Source organism: Schizosaccharomyces osmophilus, chromosome 3 (genome assembly GCF_027921745.1).
Source record: "Schizosaccharomyces osmophilus chromosome 3, complete sequence".
NCBI lineage: Eukaryota > Fungi > Ascomycota > Schizosaccharomycetes > Schizosaccharomycetales > Schizosaccharomycetaceae > Schizosaccharomyces > Schizosaccharomyces osmophilus.
In genome coordinates, this window is record NC_079240.1 from 226433 (window position 1) to 244243 (window position 17811).

Sequence of the window (17811 nt, forward strand, 5' to 3'; positions counted from 1 at the left end):
AAGTTTGTTATAATTTTATATATGACATTACTCTTCATCTTCAGACTCAACCTGAATCGTTCCTGTCCGACGTAATGGTCTTCTGGAGGCAGCGGCAGAAGGAGCATGAGAAGAAAAGGAATTATGGTCATCTTCGTCAACATCAAATGTATTCTCATTTCTTTCCAAAGCGGAATTAAGGCGTGGCCCAAATTGAGGCATATCCTCATCACCAGCGTCTTCTTCCTCATCGTCAAGTAGCATGGATGTGGATCTGGACCGAGGATGCCGAATCCTTTTTATAGGACGGTCTTCTTCTTCTGGGTACCCATACCTTTGGTAATCATCACTTTCATCATGTAATTCATCCAGCTCTCTAGCCAATTCTTCATTTTTCCTATTTTCTAATTCTTCTGAATCAATTTCTTCATCGACAGAGCCTGTAACCTCGTGGTCATCGCTGCCAACCAATTCGACTTGCGACGCCGAATTGGGTTCATCTCCATCTTCGTCTGGGACAACGAAATCATCTTCATTGCCATCATAAGGGGACAGCTGGCTTGCATTGCGATTATCAATAAATTCATCATCCAAGTCATAGTCTCCAGCACCGGAAAAATCGGATTCTGGTTCTTCCCCAAAACCTATCCAATCTTCTGGAACAGCTGTAATTGGGGGTCTCCGTGAAAGATTCACCCTTCTTTGAGCTTCTTCTTCACTGCCTCCGCTTCCAATATCTTCGTTATCCCAGAACCATTCCGGTTCTGAGTCGGCTTCATCCGAAATTTGAAACCCGCAATGGTCACAGTGATATGGATTCTCTAACTCCCATTGACAGCGGGCGCACCTCAACACTCCATCCTCTGCATCTTGGACAATGCCAGTGGGATACAGAGACTCTGCTTCTTTAAACATTCCATCAAACAAAACCTCTTCCCGACGTTTCGATGGATCATCTCTCGTCTTAAGCAGTGACAAACTTGGATCCACACTTGCAATTATGCCCATCAAGTCATACACAAGATACGCTGGCGATGGTTGGGTATGAACCTTTTGACGACAAGTAGGACATGATTTCGATGCTTTAAGCCAGCTTTTTAAACACTAAATAGTTCTGTTAGTAACTTTTTTCCAATAGCACGTTCGGCAAGGCTGTTTTATTATCCATTGTACAAAAATATAGAACAGCAATGTAGCAGTACACGCCCTCTTCGATTAAAAACTTACCTCATAACAATACGTGTGTCCGCATGGTGTTGTAAAGGGCCTTTGCAGTGTTTCTGTACAGATGGGACAGTCGATTGTTTTCTTAAGTCTTGTCAAAAACGAGGGTAAATCCACATTTGACGTTATGTGAGTTGATTCGTTTGGTACATTCTTCAATTGAAAATCCAAATAGCCTGTTTCATCCTCTTCCTTGTTTACTTTTTCGTTTGTGAAAGGTGCTGAACTGTTTTCTGCTTTGTTCATGGTATCCGAATCTTTTTCCACATTCTTTTCATGGAATGGATATACGGAATCGCTTTCTTTTGTTACCATCACCTTTGTAGCAAAAGGCTCTCCAGTTTTTATTCGTTGTTTATGAACTTGGCCACTCCTGTTTTAAGTAAACAAACTTCTTCCTGCAGTGTCGATATAATCTTTTCCAAGTACCCAGTAAATTATAATATCTATGAAAAATGCTTCGTCCCTTTCTTACCAAGTTTCTTCCAAAACAGTGCTCTGTTGACGATCATGTTCATGAATTTTGGCAATCCTTCCTCATGAACCATTTAGTGTGTTGCCGTATACTTATTAGCGTTCAGCTTTAATCTTCACAATACAGATTGTCAAAACTAAACGACTCGTTATACCCTTTCAACGAACAAAACGTAAATCTGTAAACTCTTTCAATGTAAGCAATCGTTTCGAAAAAGACGTATGGAACTTTAATAAAACTTTGAGACTTGCTTAAGAATAATCTATCAAGTTACGTATTATCTTGTTTCATTACGAAAACAATTTACTACCTTGATTTCTGATTACTACGGTTTACGATCGAAATGGGATTCTCATATTAAAAGTGCATTTATTTTTCTTCGATTCAATCCATTAACCATTTCAAAAAAAAAGGCAAAAAACTCTTTGAATCGATTTTCTAATGAATTCTTTCGAACGAGTATCAATTAAACAAGGAAAGATAAACATACCACAATTAGTTATTAACTGAAAGTTTTGTACAAATAGAAGGATTTAGGGACATGCAGGGTTCGATAGTATGCCGAGCAAGAACTAATGGCATGATGAAGGAGAAATGAAAACAGCAAAGAAGGGAAACATAGGAAGAATTTTCTTCAAATAAGATCCTATACATTATGAATTAAATTAGCAAAAGCGATCTTGTTCGTCAATATGAGCAGCCTCATGCTTGTGTCCAGCAATAGGGCTGCTTCCGGAAGAGCTTTCGACGCTGTCTTTCGAAGTTTGAGCATGTTCAACGAATTTCGAGCTTTCTCCATGAACACCACGAGACTTTTCAAGAGCTTCGTCTTGGTGTCGGGAGTACTCGCCAATGTGCTTGGGACGGGGCATCCAGGGCTGTGTACCGGAGGTATAAACGAGATTAATTTCTTCCAGTGTAAGACCCTTCGTCTCGTGGGCGAAGAGGAAAATGATGATAGCACCGGCCAGGTTACAAGACGCAAAGACATAACCATACCTGAAGCCAATGGAGTTGGTGATGAAGGGAGTGAAGAAGGAAATCAAAAAGTTCCAAATCCAATTACCAGAGGTAGCCAAGGCAGCACATTTGGAACGATAACGAATGGGATAAGATTCACCAACAATTACGTATGCTGCAGGAGCCCAAGTTTGAGCAAAACAGAAAATGAAGAGACAAGAAAAGACGATCATGACAGCTCCTGAGCGATGGTTTGAGGATCCGTCAGGACGTTTCAAAGCCTTATCACCAACAGAGGCATAGATGAAGAAGCAGATGGATTGCCAAACACCACCAAGAATGAGAGGGTTACGACGACCAAAGTATTCAAGGACGAAAATGGCACCAAAGGTGCATCCAAAGTTGACAGCATCAAGAATCAAAGCAGCCAAGAAGGGAGAGTTTAATCCGGTACCACGGAACACTTGGGTACCGTAATAGAAGAAATAGTTGTTACCAGTAAGTTGTTGAAGAGACATGACAGCAATGCCGAGAAAGGTACGATGGCGAATTTGCTTATCGAAAACTTGAGGCCAGGTGCAAGGACCGCCAGCCAACTCAGCATCACAATCCGATTTAATCATGTGGTATTCAGCTTGGATCACTTCATGTTCAAGAGGGAGGTCATTGTTCTTGCACATAATTTTCAAGGCCTCTTCATCTCTGCCAACGGAGATCAAATAACGAGGAGATTCGGTGAGGAATAGAATACCGACTAGAGTAATGAGACCCCAGAGCAAGTTGATACCCATGGGAATACGCCATTGTGCAGTCTTGTTGAGTTTATGAGTGCCCATGTTAATGCAAGCGGCGATGAAAATACCGGCGGTAATAAAAAGTTGGTAAGTGGTGACAATGGCACCGCGCATCGCAGCTGGTGCAACCTCAGATTGGTAACCAGGAGCAATAACAGAGAGAGCTCCGATACCAAGACCAGTCCAAATTTTTGCAATCACGATTTGAACCCAGGAAGGAACTGTAGTGACTTGAATAATGATGCCGATTAAGTAAACAATGGTCCAGACAATAATAGAAGTACGTTTACCGATGCGATCAGCCAAAGGCGAAGAAAGAATACAGCCGCTGAAAGAACCGACGTTGACCATACCAGTCAGCAAACCTTGGCGAGCCGAAGAGTACGAATAGGTATCTGTATCCTTGTCATATTTATCTGCAAAACGCGATTGAAAGTCGCGCATATTTGTAATACCACCAATCGATCCTGTGTCTGCACCGAACATCCATCCGGCCATGGACACAAAGACCAGCATGACAATTGTTAAACCCTTCGCCATCTTGTGGATCTATTACAAGAAAAAGAGAGAGTTCGTTAAGAAAGAGAGAGGGTGAGGGTGAGGAAGAAAATAAATGTTCGCTAATGAAAAGACTAGGGAGACACTGAAAAATGGCTTACAAGGTTGAGCAGCAAGTCAAAAGAAGATATTATGATTTTGGAACAAAAACTTTAAAAGATAAAGTTGATGGAACCAGGCAACAAAAGCTTAAGAGAAAGAGAGTTGCAAAGAAAGGAAAATGAAGTTAAGAAGAAAGACAATCGATGTGATCAATTTTGATTCTCCAAAAATGTTTTTTGTTAAAACAAAGTTAGAAACCCTGAATTTCTTGTTTGCTGAAGAATCCATAGTCTGGGACCTTCATATATATAGTAAATAAGATAAAAGGAAAACATCCAAGGGGCGGAGTGCGGGGACAATGCGGAGATTACCTGGAGACCACTCGATGACATTTCTTGAATGTGGGGAAACAAAAACAACCGCTGTAAGGCTTTTGATTGGCTGTTACATAAACCCTTTTGAGCGAATTGTTACCGTAAACAAAGGCTAGGCCTGTCGATTCGAGTCTAGACTAAAAAAAAAAAAGAACAAGGAAATCGACAGGAATGTTCCGCTGGGAAGCCCACACAAGTTCCGGAAAAATGGATTGAAAATGGGGAAATGCAAGCAGATATGTTTTGAACAAAGGCAAGAAAAAAAACAGCGCTTTTTGTTTGTTTTGTTTTTCCCTTATTGTTCCTTTGTTGTAGATTTCTCCGATCGTTGTTTACGAATGAACTAAAAATAAGGTTGAGGCCGTCCATTTTTTCCTCCGCTTATAGGGTGACCTAACGCCACATGAAAGGGTATAGGGTTGATATTAGGTTGCTCAACCTTAAATGAACAAATCGAACGTAAGAGGCTGGTTTCTCCGCATATGTGGAGAAGGCTATGACGTTTGCAATTGCCATTGCAAAGCCTGGATGGGGAAAGGTCGCAAAGTAGCGAACGAATGCTTTGTTGTTTATGCGATAGCATTCCTTCCATTTTCGTAAAAAATCTTTACGATAGCTTATCTTTCCTAAAGGACCAAACAAGGTACTTTTGAAATTGATCCTATGCCGAGGATGATGATACTCAAGAGACCAGCTAGCTGGCCTTTTCCTCTGGATCTATTCATTCTTAAGACGATACCAAATATGATTGTATGATATATCGTCCTATGGTATTGTGATGTAAATAAACAAAGAGCTGGAATGAACTTGCGAAACAGCAGTGAAGAAAAAAATCAATGGAAGTTGAGGCGTAATTTAGCGAAGAATTGTTGCAATGCTTACACTTATTTGCGATTGAGAAAGAGGTCGCTAGGAGATGATCATCTAGGAAGCAAAAACTACGCTGTTCAGTCAACAACATTTCGTTCTTAATAGAATCCTTCTTATAGAACCTTTCTTTTGTAGATCTTGCCATCTACGTCCATACTTGCTGAAAGCACCAGTTCCCGTCCGATCACTGCAGTTAAGCGTCTGAGGGTCTCGTTAGTTCAATATTGTGGTCGGAGACAACATGGGAATCCGGGATGCTGTGGGTTTCTATTTAATATTTTTGATTTTTTGTATTCTCATATTGCATAACTTGTTAATTTTAATTCATTTAGAATACAGTGAACTTTCCAAATTTTGTTAGTGCAAACTATTACTCTCCATAGGGCTAGTCCATTTCAAAAAATCGAGTAACAAGAAGTGTATAAAGTATATAGAATGATGTTGAAACATGCACACTTCTTGCCAACATTCCAAAATAGGTGACTTTGCTTTGTTTACCTTATGTAATATAGTATACTCGGTAGGAAAATATTTATATAGAATAATTCTGACAGGGCAAGTACTTTGGAATTTGACAATGGAAGTGGATTCAACGGTAATTGCTCATGACATTGGCGATTGATTAACAAATTTGAGCAAAGTTATTAAATATTTAGAGGGATATATGTATAAGTTTGGTCTGGCGAAATAAATTATGGTATCAAACATATACATTAGCTCAGATAGCAATTGGAGAAAAAATGTTACTTGCATAATAAACTATAAACTATAAAGTAAAAATAAAAAAAAAAGCATAACCGAAAACGCAATTCAATGCATGTTCCTAACTAAAAGAATCAATGTTTTCTTTGTTTATCAATATATAAAAATATACTGGATTGTATTATCATATAGCATGAATGAATGTAATACTGGACATAGAGACGCTTGACAGTCAGATCCATCAAATATTGCTGCCAAGGATAGGAACCAATATACCGTTTCTCAAGCCAAGCGCAAATTTATGTATGTTTAGCAATGGAAAAGGGGTCCATAAACGCGACTTAGTTACTCCTTTTTCGACGACCTATGAGCTGTACCTTCCTTCCCTACTTGAGAACAAAGAAACCCTTGGGTATTTATTTATATAACTCATGGATAAACTGGAACTTGTCGTGATCATAGTGGTTCTTGGATTTTTGGAGCCTTGAAAGACTCTGCATTGCATTAAAAGTTAGTCTTTCTCTTTCCAATCTATTCATCGTTCATTTACTTTTATTCATCCATTTGAAAATGACTCAAGATTTATTCGATAATGCAAGTGGGATTCCTCCCCCTTCTGATGATTCTTATGCAGAGCAAAGATTCACAAATGAATCCACGGACGCGATTTCCCAAGATCCGTTTAATTCATTCAGAAGCAAAATGGCCATCCTTAATAAAGCAGTTACAGCTAGACTAGAAGAAGGTGGGTTTTCACAAGATGATGTGTCTGACATTCGACAGATGCTTCAAGAGCTCACAGAAGGACAAACTAGCCTTCAAGAAGAGATGATCCAAGCACAGAATAGCCTACGAGAAGAACAAGATCGCCTCAAGGGAAGACTAGAAGGACAATATGAAGTGGTTGAAACCAATTATCGAGCCAGTATGGATGATATTGTTAAAAGTATTGACCAAAGTGATTCCAAGATAAACAAGACAAAAAGCTCAGTACAGAGAACTGAAAACTTTTTAAACAGATATTTCGCTAGTGATACAAAACCAATTCCATTTATCGATGGACGAGATCCTCCTTCTTGGCTCCCTAAACTAATCGCTATTTCCGACATTGATAATTTGAATCCAAACCAATTGAAAACGTATCTGGAGGGATATGGTGGTACCTATGATGAGAAGGAGTCTCAAACATCTCTTAAAAGAAATCTTGCTGATTATGTTGGCTTTATAACGCCCCATGATAACCGTTACGAGTTTTCAGAAAGCAATGAACCCTTTCCAAAATATATGACATGAAGTTAATACAACAAATTGATGAAATGTACTTTTGTCTCCCCACGGTTGATTAATGTTTATGAACAGCATGGATTCCTGCTTGCTTCCTAAAATGAAGCTTACCCCGGAGACTAATCAAACTCAACATTTTAATCCTGCAATGAATGTTTTTATCTCTCACATCATCATAATACTGAAAGTAGTCATAAATAATTTCTGGCTGTCGAAATGCCAATTGCTGTTTGATCATCGCAGTGAGGCCTGCTTAACCTACTATGCATGATTGGGAGAAACATGGGAATTCGGGATGCTGTAGGTTTCTTACTAGTTTTTTATTCCTTTCTTTTTTTGGTTTGCGTTTTCTTGCTTTTTACTGACTTCTCATGCGATCCAAACGCAATACGTAACCACCAAGGAAAGTGGAAACCAAAGTCTAAATTTTGTCAGAAATAAAAAACAATGAAAGCTTGTGCTTTTATTTGATACTTGCTCTGTTTTTCTTCTACAAAACTGCCATTCATTTGGGGATGATTCCACCACCTTCTGTTGCAAACCTTCTCTTCAAACTAGTAGTCACCACCAATTGTCCAGCATGAATGGAATTGTATCCTATCGAATACACTATATCGGCTCTACGCCGCTCATTTTGTCTTTGTTTGATATTACCCCTACATCTTGACCGCACTTGATCTTTGCTTCGTATCGTAATTTCATTAACGTTAACATATAAACTCTCAATTTATTAGTCAAAACTTTGCAGACTCGTTTCAGGATCCAAGTAATAAATAAATAGTAACGATAAGAATAGAAATAAGGGGGATATCCATTACAAGAGAAACTGTCCAAGCTTCATACTTTAGAGGACACTTAAGATGAAGAAAGAACACTTCATCAAACGAGAATCCGTGGTTTTGACTTGTAGCACAGCTACAGTTGAACTGCTAGCTTAACTGCCGCCACCCCAAGCCGCTGCACTTGGATCACCTTCATTAATGGGGTTGGGTGTTTCTCTTCTGAAAACAGCACCCGAAGCAGTACCTTCAGCGTCACCTTCAGCAATTGGTGTAGGGGAGTCTCTCTTCAATGTTAGCGCAGAAGCAATACCTCCAGCGGCACCTCCATGAAGATTGGCAAGAGTAATACATAGAGCCATCAAGAGAAGGCTGGTCAAGAAACTGCGCATTTTTTAATGAAAAAAAAAAAAAATCAAAATCAATTTGTAAAAAAGGATGGTAATGATGGATGGCTATGAAACTCATTTACATTCAAGATGTCCCAATTTATAGTTTTCATAATTGAAAAATTGTCATTCTAAGCCATTCCCTAAATTGCGTCTATAGCATTACCTGAAAGCAAGCAATAGAAACAAATCGATGTCAATTGCTTCGAATACACCACAATTAAATCATCGCATTGCCACTTGATATAGTAACAAGTATCTATTATCTAAGGCTCATAATAAGTGATCTATGCGGCAATGCGCAAGGCGAACATTTTTTGGTTTCATTGGACTTTGTTGATCAATTTTGGCAATTTACAATTCCTATTTTGGCATCTGGCCGGTTAGCTCAAATCGTGACATCCGTAAACATGATGTTAATTTCATTTAGTTTGCTATGAAATGAATTCACAAACACATGTAATAGCCATTGTATATCGTAGGATACATTTCATTATCATCCTATGTCTGTGCGGCGCTCAATAAATTTCCTAACCCTACAATGATCTTCAATGTTTACGAATATTTCTACGTCTCATAAATGCATCCAAGGAAATAGAAAAGTTCATCATACTGGATTTCCTTTTAATAGTTCAACTGTTATTTCCAGCTTTTGTATGAGCGTAAAAAAAAAGGCCATTCATTCATGTACGGATGTGATAAAAATTTATGAAAAATATTTCGTAAAAACAACCATTTCATATTCGGATACCATGTTGAAAAATATACTTCCTAACTTCTATAATTGTTGAATAGCTTGCTCCCGTTCCTTTAAAGTAGCAGCAACGGCAGGACGCTCAACAAGACGTTGATGCCAAGCATAAGTCTTGGGGAACTCCTTTTCGAAATCCAATTGAGGAAGTTCTTCCTTGAATTCATGCTTTCCTGGGCCAAAAATATATGGCACTAGAGCGTTCCAATTCACAAAAGATGCATCGGCGATTGTGTACTTGCCGGCGACAAGGTAATCCTTGTCTTGAAGAATGGTTTCTAAAACACCAAGCACGCGCTTAATTTCATTTCTGTATCTAGTAACGGCCGATGCAACTGGTTCTGGGTGATAGAAGTTGAACCAAGAAGCTTGTCCCCAAATGACACCTTGACCAGAAGACTGGAAAAAGAGATATTGAAGAAGATGATGATAATCGGGATGGTCATGAGGTAAGGAAATCTTTCTTTCCTTGTCGTATCTGTCTGTCAAATAGGCTAAAATAGCATCGGATTCCCAGATTGCATAATCATTATTTTGGTGATCAACTAGCGTTGGGACTCTTCCATTAGGATTGTAAGCAAGGTGCTGTTCGTTCTTTTGCTCATTCTTTGAAAATTCATAAAACACAGTTTCATAAGAAAGATTTAGTTCTTTCAAAGCAATAACTGGTCTCCAAGGATTGGGACCACCTTTGTGAGAGAATAGAGTAAAGTGCACCATTCTTTAAAAGGTTTAGTAAACGTAAATTGTTCAGTTGTTAGAGTAAAAAGTTAGGAGTTGGCTGCTTATATACAAAATCATAAGGCAAAACAATGTTGGTTTGATGACTAAAAACAAAGCTTTGCTTACAAAGCAAAAGTTATTGTAATAGTATGATCTTCTAGTAAGAAATTTAAATGTCGACTTGCTTTTAGTGTTTGCAGCGTTATTAAATGACGTCTTCGAAGGCTGCTGACTGACGAGTTCAACGGTTTTCGTGTTACAACAGTGGCATTCTTAATCAAACAAATGGACTCGTTTTTCCGTCGTTGTAGTTATGTTTGTATACTATGGAGTGCAAAATATAGATTGTGATTGAGCGATGCTTGATTTTCGCAGCTCTTGTAGCCCGATGCAACAATCTTCTGTTACAGCATATGAGTACTATAATATTTATATTTCTAGTCGTTATATGATCAGTTATGAGATTCATTTCAAAAAACTATATTTTCTATACCAAAAACTTCCTTTATTATTACTATTCAATGAACCTTTACATACTTTAAAAGGTGTGCAAGTGACGATATAGAACTATTTCTTTAAGCTTTAATAAAATCCAAAAAGAGAAAAAATAAATTAATAACAAACTTTTGAATACGCACAGGGAAATCTCCTTATAGCCTCAGACTTGCTCTATCCAAGGTTAGAATAAAATTCATAACAATTTGATTTCGCCCATGAACTGATGCAGTTAATGTTCTTTCAATTGGTTCATTGTCAGAAAAGCAAGACTTACTTCTGCGCTGCGATTACGAATTACGAAGAAGAGCAAAGGCTCGAGTGTTGTACTCTAGATTTGATGGTCTGAGACCTACAGCCAAACGAAGTCGGGATGCGAAAGCCCTCATGGCCCTTCAATTAGCTTTTACAGCGCATATGTATATATGAATATTCAAGCGCCGCCGTACATCACCCATGTCGACTTGAGTGTTGATTTCAAGTTAAGCAAACGGGAACGTCCATATTTTGCCAAAGGAAGCTGCTGAGGTCGTCATTGATAGAGTTGTAGCCCGAGGCCAGTCATGTCCGTTGGGCTGTGATGACCGGCAAAGGTGTGCCCGGGGATGAAGTTAGCTTGGAGAAGGAAGACTCTGTTTCTGGGTCGGCTGAGGATTTCCATAACTTTCTTGAATGCTTTCGCAAGGTAAACGATGATTTCATCTTGCATGCGACGGGGAAATTGGCTTGTCCATAGGCATCCATTGTTGGCACTAAGGGATTATGTCTGAGATCCATTGCAACGAAACGAGGAGGATTCTTTAACGATTTGACTTTGAAGATGTCTCCAGTCCTTTTGTCTGAACTTTGTTGACGATCTTTCCTGTTAGTCATGGAAAGCTTGCGGTCGCTTTTTCAAGGCCATTCGTCAATGTGCCAATAATTGCTGGGTATCAGAGCATCATTCACTGCAAAATAAAAGCCTAAAAATTTGTATATATTTTTTAGAGCTATAAGATCAACTGTCTACGGCCATACCCAGGCGAAAACACCAGTTCCCGTCCGATTAGTGCAGTAAGTAAAAACGTCTGAGGGCTTCGTTAGTACTACGGTTGGAAACAACATGGGAATCCGGAATGCTGTAGGTTTTCTGCAATTCTTGTTCTTTTGTATGCAACCATCGCCTTGCTGTCGTTTTGATCGCCATGGTCCTTTGACTTAGTGATACTAGTGGATGCGGAAAATGCAATGATTACTCTTGATTCAATAATTAAAAGTCTTACTAGTCTTATTAAATAAATAAAAAGGATCAAGGATTAAGAGCGTCAAACGAATAAATAACAACAAGCAATTGAACCAAACTATGCAGGTACAATGACAATACCATCCAGTGATAACCACCCTTCTTATTCAATGTCGAAGAGATGAAGTGAATCAAGAAAACGGCCGCCATTTAGGAGCATTAGTCATGCAAAAAGCATTTTAATATATATGCAGGAAAGAAATAACCGAAACATAAGCATAAGCATAAACATAAACATAAAGCATGCTGGAGAAAAAACAACAAGACCGGACATTATAATAAACAATGCTTTACTTTCCGTATAAATCACTCCCACTGCTTTCAACATCCCTAGACTGACCCGGTTTCTGGCGTAACCCTGGAGATTGCTCAGAATGTTCAGAGGACGGTTGTTTGAAAGTATTATCACTACGATCGTTGAAGCGGTTTTCAGGCTCTGGTGGCAAGCTGTTTAATGGGATACAATTATCATCCGTCAAGTCGTTTTCTATCCGATGACATCCTGAAGCCTAGAGCACTGGTAATTGCAGAAAGTAATATAACGACTAAATCCACCAACACTAAAAGTACCCCATTAGTAAACATATCAAAATAAAATTCCACCATTTCACTTACATGAACAAACATATAGAAACATATAGAAAGTCATGACGACAAGAACAGCTGCCACAGTAGCTTGAAACCATGTCCATACAGATTCTTTCATCGGTTCCTTTATAAAGGGGACAAGGAAAAAGTAAGAAAAGAAAAAGTCCAATACGATTGAACCAATAAAGCACCAACCAAGCCGAAGAACTTCATTCTCCTGTCTCCGCTTTGCTTCGGAGATTCTCGCAATTTTTGCCGGCCAGAGAATCAACCACAATAATGCCGTCAAGGCATTTCGTAAAAGAATAAAGAATCCGCTTCCTTGTGCCATGTTGGTAGACGCTTCTTGATGTCTGTTTTCTGAGTACGGAGGTGCATGACCTTTTTCCAAGTCGTCTAGATGAGAATTCAAGATTTCATTGTACCGTGGCAGTTCACCGTCAAACGTTGCAAGAGTGCCCAAGCGAGGAACGTCAGCTGAATCAGCATCTTTTAGCTTTTTGTATTTGTTTTTTTCAGTCATTTTCTGAAATTCCTTCAAAACCTACTCAAACAGGCAGTAAACACCCAAATTCATGTCAGAACTTTCAAAAAGTAGCACACATCCGATCCGACTAACAAGCTTAATAAAATCTACTTTGTAACAACTCCAAACTACATGAATCGAGTCCACAATGGCAATGGCTAGAGTTTTGCAGAGGTGAAGCTGTCATCCACCCTCTCTGACACACATACCGATAGCTAGTAAGCGTACGCTATTCTATATATATTTACAATGAATGAACAGTCCGAAATCGCTTTTGTTTGTTTCTATCGTGTAATCAAGATAAAGTAGAATAAAAAGAAAGATGTACTTTTCAGTACAAATGCTGTTCGTGACAGTTTAAACGTTGCTTTTCCAGACTTCCGATGGATTTACGAATGCTAAAAGTAAGGCTACGAAAATCCAGTGTTCGAGCTTTTTCCCTGGAGTTCATTAAGCCACGGTCACTGAACCTTCCAATCCCGTGTATATATCATTCAAAGCAAACAGCATGGTTGTTTTGCCAAATGTTCCTTTGTTTACATTTTGTAATAAACGACGACTCTTTTGGATTATAAGAATACAGAAAGTCGCAATGGGGATGAACGTTAAATAATCGTAACGAGGATGTGACCAGTCAGTGACATAATGTCGCAGCTTTATAAATTGAGACATGCGAAAAGCCATTACCAAGATTTTTTCAAACTCGCATCTTTGGTTTTTAAGGGAAAAGTTGTGTTGAAAAATTTGTTTGTTTTTAACGTAAGGTCCAATTCCTATTTTTGAAAGATCTGTGAAAACTGGGGCCAGTTCCTACGGACTTTTCTTGGTGATTAAATAGTTGATTTCGTTTAGAGGGTAAATATCGGTGTTATTTTGGGCTCTGATTGCCATTGTAAATATGAAAAACAAATATACTCCTATTTCGGATTCTGATGACTCTTCCAATACGCTCAATGATGAAAAGGCAGATACGCATTCTTCAGATGGTACGCCTCCTCCGTATTCAGGTAAGATTAGTTGAAATAGAAAGGAAAGGTTGATTCTTTGGGTGCGTGTTTAAAAGATTTTGGTTAAAGGGAGTTCTGATGGAAGAATCATGTTTATTTATTTGTTGGGTTTGAAACTAATAACCTTGTCGATAACTGTCAACAAACAGGGCGAATACCTCTATCCTTTCACAAACAACGAACTATTTACTAATACATCCATTAGCTTCAAACAAATTTATAGATCTAGAAATAGCTGATGGATCCGCTCAGAATTCCGCCCAAGATACTGTTAATAATACTAGGTCGAGTTCGATGGATAAGTGGCAGATAATAATGTACTTGTTGTTTTTTACTTCTTTTGTGTATATTATATTTTATGCTATTCTTCTTGTGTTATTTTTCACTTCCAAGGTTTTTGTGAATGCACAAACCCTTTGGGGGCTTTCTGCTGGCTGTGCAGCATCCTTTGCATTGTTTCTGTTTGGTAAGTTAGCGCTATATTTTATTTTTAATGATCTAATAAGTATTAGCAATCACTCAAATGCCTAAAGAATGGTTCCCGCAGGCCAAACAAGGGCTCACACAAGCTGGGAGAGCAACCAAACAGTTTTGGTGCAATATGTGCATCGCAACATTATTTTTACTACCTTTGGATGTTTCTTTATTCATTGTGTACTATAAAACGAAGAGGTTAATAGGGTTTGAAACTGTGGACTTTTATTGTTATGTGTTTATTATTTTTTTAGACATAGCCTTACTTCCTCTTTGTACGAGTATGTTATATACCCGCGAAATATTCTAACTGTTTTAGCGAACGCAGATGCGCGTGAACAACTAGGATTAATTGTTGTTGATCTAAAAAACGGAATAGGAAGCGGTATAAATGGCTTAGGAAGCGGCATAAATGGCTTAGGAAACGGCATAAATGGCTTAGGAAACGGCATAGGAAATGCTGTAGATCATATGTTCGGTATGTACACTTTGCAAATGCTTCCTTTCGTAACATCGTACTAACCTATTAAGAAGGGACAAATCGAAGAGATGAAGCACCTCCGAACGAAGAAATTGAACTTCAACCTCTTGCTGAGCAAAGCGCTGAAGTTTGAGTTTTACCGAACCTGCTTTACGTTTTTATACTTCGCATCTTCTTTGAAAACATCCATGTCAATTGCAGTCCATCAAGTTTCCGCCATTTTTTTTGCGTCCAAAAAAGCAAGCATCAGGGATTTCTTCGACTTTGATTGGTTTACTCATTCACTCTTTTATGAATCTTCTATTTTGTTTCACAGCACCGTTCATCTTCTTCGTGAATAGAATAGAACACCCTTTTTAATGATTATTTAATTATTCAGACGAAAATTCTGCCGTAATGAACTTAGTACTTCCGCATGTAATTCATAAATGGCAAAGACGATTGTGATTACCGCCAGAGGTAAAATTGATTAACAGCGTAGAAAGCACCAATGTTCAGATCAAAAGATTCGACAGATGTAGCTTAATAAATTAAATTATCGTTTACTTAGGGAGTCAAGTCGACGCACTATGAAAATATATTAGTGGATCCAAATATATGTAAGTACAAGGTTTTTTCAACCCATAAACTCATACGCTGAGTCTTACACTTAGCGGCGTAGAAACAAAGCTGTGACAACCTAGTAGGATGTGAATTCATAGAAAAGACAAAAAACAGTGTGTTTTCAAATCTTATAATATTATATCGTTTTCCATTCAACCGCGACAAAATACCACAGATAGCTCTGAGCAGGGATGGATATTAAAGGACATCAAGTCAAATGAAATACTGGACGAGTATCTCACAGTACAAGTAGCTTGATAGACAACTAGAGACGTCCATGGCCATACCTAGGCGAAAACACCAGTTCCCGTCCGATCACTGCAGTTAAGCGTCTGAGGGTCTCGTTAGTTCAGTACTGTGGTTGGAGACAATATGGGAATCCGGGATGCTGTAGGATTCCTACTTTTTTTTTAGCGATTAGTACAAAGGGTACTACTGTTAATACGTTCTTTTTTTTACCATTTTTGTTTCTTGAAATGGTATTGAAGTACCGTTCTTCAAGCTGCAGTTTGTGAAGCTTCCCTGCTTGAAATTTTTTTGGACAGACTACCTCGAAAACTCTTATCCTAAAATATTTTCCTTACTCTTTCTACAATTTCGCTCAAAGTAATTGCATTCGTTTGAAAACTAAGCAGCAAAATCAAAATTTTAGACTTCTCTCTTTTAAAAAAGCGGTTGTTTTTTTCAACATCTTTGGCTTTTCTTTTTCGCATGTACATATGTTAATTTCATTATAAAAAGTTCAAGTATGGATATTAAGAAATCATTGTCAAAGCAAGAAGAAATTGAAGAAATCAAACCCATTGATGAACCCGTTGATGCCTCTTTCTTGATTACATGGGACTCTCCAACTGATTCCAAGAATCCAAAAAACTGGCCCTACTCCAGAAGATGGATGCAGCTAGTTATCGTTTCTGTGTTCGCTCTATTGGGGCCCATGGCATCATCAATGGTGGCTCCCTGTCTCGACCAAATTGCTGAACGCTTTCATGTTGAAAACTCAACAGAGAAAGCCCTGATCCTCAGTATATACTTGCTGGTTTTTGCAGTTTCACCCATGATAAGCGCTCCCCTATCCGAAATATTTGGTCGTCGAATCTTACTACAAGCAGGAAATGTCATTTTTATTGGTAAGTTTCTTTTTTTTATCATCTGAATCTAATCTTTAGTTTTTAATATGGCTTGTGGACTGGCAAAAACCAAAGCTCAAATGTACATTTTTCGGTTTTTAGCCGGCTTTGGTAGTGCAACACCAATGGGTTTAGGGAGCGGAACGTAAGTCTATCTTTTTATACAATTGATTCCCGTCTTTGACACCTTTTAGAATAAGCGATCTCTTCACTCCAGAAGAAAGAGGAAGAGCTGTCGCAGTCATGTCTCTGGCTCCTTTGTTGGGTCCCACTATAGGGCCAGTCATTAGTGGATTTATCGCTGAATATACAACTTACAAATGGATCTTTTGGTCAACTACCATTTTCAGTGGGTTTGTATTTGCTCTCTCCATACCCTTTTTAACGGAAACGTATCCCAAAACCTTGTTGGGACGCAAAGCAAGAAAGCTTAATAAAAAAGAGAACACCCTGAAATACCATACAGAATGGCGCTTGGAGCACATTCCTCAGCGGAAACTTGTCGCTCCTGCCTTAATGCGACCATTAAAAATGTTGACAACACAACCTGTGGTAATTTTATGTGCAGGATATATGGCTATTCAATACGGTAGGTGAACTCTTTGTATAGTGTTTATTGTTTTTTAACCAGTAGGTATTCTTTATCTTGTACTAACAACTTATCCTGTTTTGTGGACGCATGATTATCATGAGCGTTCCTCCATTGCTGGTTTACATTATATAGCTCCGGGTCTTGGTTTAATTTTAGGTAGTCAAGCATCTGGCGTTTTCATCGACAAGACCTTTCGTTTTCTGAAAATGAGAAACAACGGAAAGATGGCTCCAGAATTTCGCGTCCCGGTTATTTTATTAGGTACTATGTTTTTCCCAACGGGCCTGATTGTTTATGGATGGACTGCCAAGTACCATACTCATTGGATTGGTCCTGATATTGGCGCCGCAATGTTTAATGTTGGTCTCATGTTGGGTTGGCGTGGTATTCAAACTTATTTAATTGATACCTTTATAATTTATGCTGCATCGTCAACTGCAGTTGCCTGTTGCATTCGCTCTCTTGCAGCGTTCGGTTTTCCATTATTTGGACAAACTCTTTACGATCGTTTAGGCTACGGATGGGGAAACTCGCTCTTAGCTTTTATGTATGTGGTATTTTCTATTTTCTGAAAAATCGGTATTAATCAGTAATAGCGTTTTGGGATCTTCTATCATAACCTGTTCCGTCCTTTGGTTTGGAGGAAAGGGACTTCGAACAAAGTCCAATATGGTTGTCTTCAAGGATGAATAATTTGCGAGGATATAATTTCGGATTACTTCTATTCCA

The 17811-nt window shown here is 38.6% G+C and overlaps 8 protein-coding genes and 3 non-coding genes across 11 annotated transcripts; 6 read left to right on the forward strand and 5 right to left on the reverse strand.

Annotated features, from left to right (window-relative positions):
• Positions 1-27: 27 nt before the first annotated feature.
• On the reverse strand, positions 28-1518 carry dbl5 (ubiquitin-protein ligase E3 Dbl5; the record flags this gene model as incomplete). The annotated part of the gene is made up of 2 exons (XM_056182944.1): positions 28-1083; positions 1207-1518. The coding sequence occupies 2 exons, from the start codon at positions 1516-1518 to the stop codon at positions 28-30; spliced, it is 1368 nt and encodes a 455-aa protein (XP_056039210.1).
• Positions 1519-2343: 825 nt separating this feature from the next.
• Positions 2344-3972, reverse strand: SOMG_04158 (plasma membrane hexose:proton symporter; the record flags this gene model as incomplete). Its single annotated transcript, XM_056182945.1, has 1 exon — positions 2344-3972. One exon carries the CDS (start codon positions 3970-3972, stop codon positions 2344-2346), a length of 1629 nt encoding a protein of 542 aa, XP_056039209.1.
• A 1451-nt stretch (positions 3973-5423) lies between these two features.
• Positions 5424-5545, forward strand: SOMG_10102. The gene has a single exon (XR_008803635.1). It is a non-coding gene; the product is annotated as a 5S ribosomal RNA (ribosomal RNA).
• Positions 5546-6548: 1003 nt separating this feature from the next.
• Positions 6549-7271, forward strand: SOMG_04159 (uncharacterized protein; the record flags this gene model as incomplete). Its single annotated transcript, XM_056182946.1, has 1 exon — positions 6549-7271. The coding sequence occupies one exon, from the start codon at positions 6549-6551 to the stop codon at positions 7269-7271; it is 723 nt and encodes a 240-aa protein (XP_056039208.1).
• Positions 7272-8196: 925 nt separating this feature from the next.
• Positions 8197-8433, reverse strand: SOMG_04160 (uncharacterized protein; the record flags this gene model as incomplete). The annotated part of the gene is made up of 1 exon (XM_056182947.1): positions 8197-8433. One exon carries the CDS (start codon positions 8431-8433, stop codon positions 8197-8199), a length of 237 nt encoding a protein of 78 aa, XP_056039298.1.
• Positions 8434-9208: 775 nt separating this feature from the next.
• gst2 (glutathione S-transferase Gst2) lies at positions 9209-9901 on the reverse strand (the record flags this gene model as incomplete). Its single annotated transcript, XM_056182948.1, has 1 exon — positions 9209-9901. One exon carries the CDS (start codon positions 9899-9901, stop codon positions 9209-9211), a length of 693 nt encoding a protein of 230 aa, XP_056038977.1.
• A 1505-nt stretch (positions 9902-11406) lies between these two features.
• SOMG_10103 lies at positions 11407-11526 on the forward strand. Its single transcript, XR_008803636.1, has one exon. It is a non-coding gene; the product is annotated as a 5S ribosomal RNA (ribosomal RNA).
• A 445-nt stretch (positions 11527-11971) lies between these two features.
• On the reverse strand, positions 11972-12792 carry SOMG_04162 (uncharacterized protein; the record flags this gene model as incomplete). Its single annotated transcript, XM_056182949.1, has 3 exons — positions 11972-12128; positions 12181-12241; positions 12297-12792. 3 exons carry the CDS (start codon positions 12790-12792, stop codon positions 11972-11974), a joined length of 714 nt encoding a protein of 237 aa, XP_056038975.1.
• Positions 12793-13693: 901 nt separating this feature from the next.
• wtf37 (wtf meiotic driver) lies at positions 13694-14890 on the forward strand (the record flags this gene model as incomplete). The annotated part of the gene is made up of 5 exons (XM_056182950.1): positions 13694-13802; positions 14008-14268; positions 14315-14557; positions 14596-14754; positions 14811-14890. The coding sequence occupies 5 exons, from the start codon at positions 13694-13696 to the stop codon at positions 14888-14890; spliced, it is 852 nt and encodes a 283-aa protein (XP_056039220.1).
• Positions 14891-15637: 747 nt separating this feature from the next.
• SOMG_10104 lies at positions 15638-15760 on the forward strand. Its single transcript, XR_008803637.1, has one exon. It is a non-coding gene; the product is annotated as a 5S ribosomal RNA (ribosomal RNA).
• Positions 15761-16108: 348 nt separating this feature from the next.
• SOMG_04164 (transmembrane transporter) lies at positions 16109-17775 on the forward strand (the record flags this gene model as incomplete). The annotated part of the gene is made up of 5 exons (XM_056182951.1): positions 16109-16490; positions 16530-16635; positions 16685-17079; positions 17125-17629; positions 17679-17775. The coding sequence occupies 5 exons, from the start codon at positions 16109-16111 to the stop codon at positions 17773-17775; spliced, it is 1485 nt and encodes a 494-aa protein (XP_056038973.1).
• Between the last annotated feature and the right edge of the window lie 36 nt (positions 17776-17811).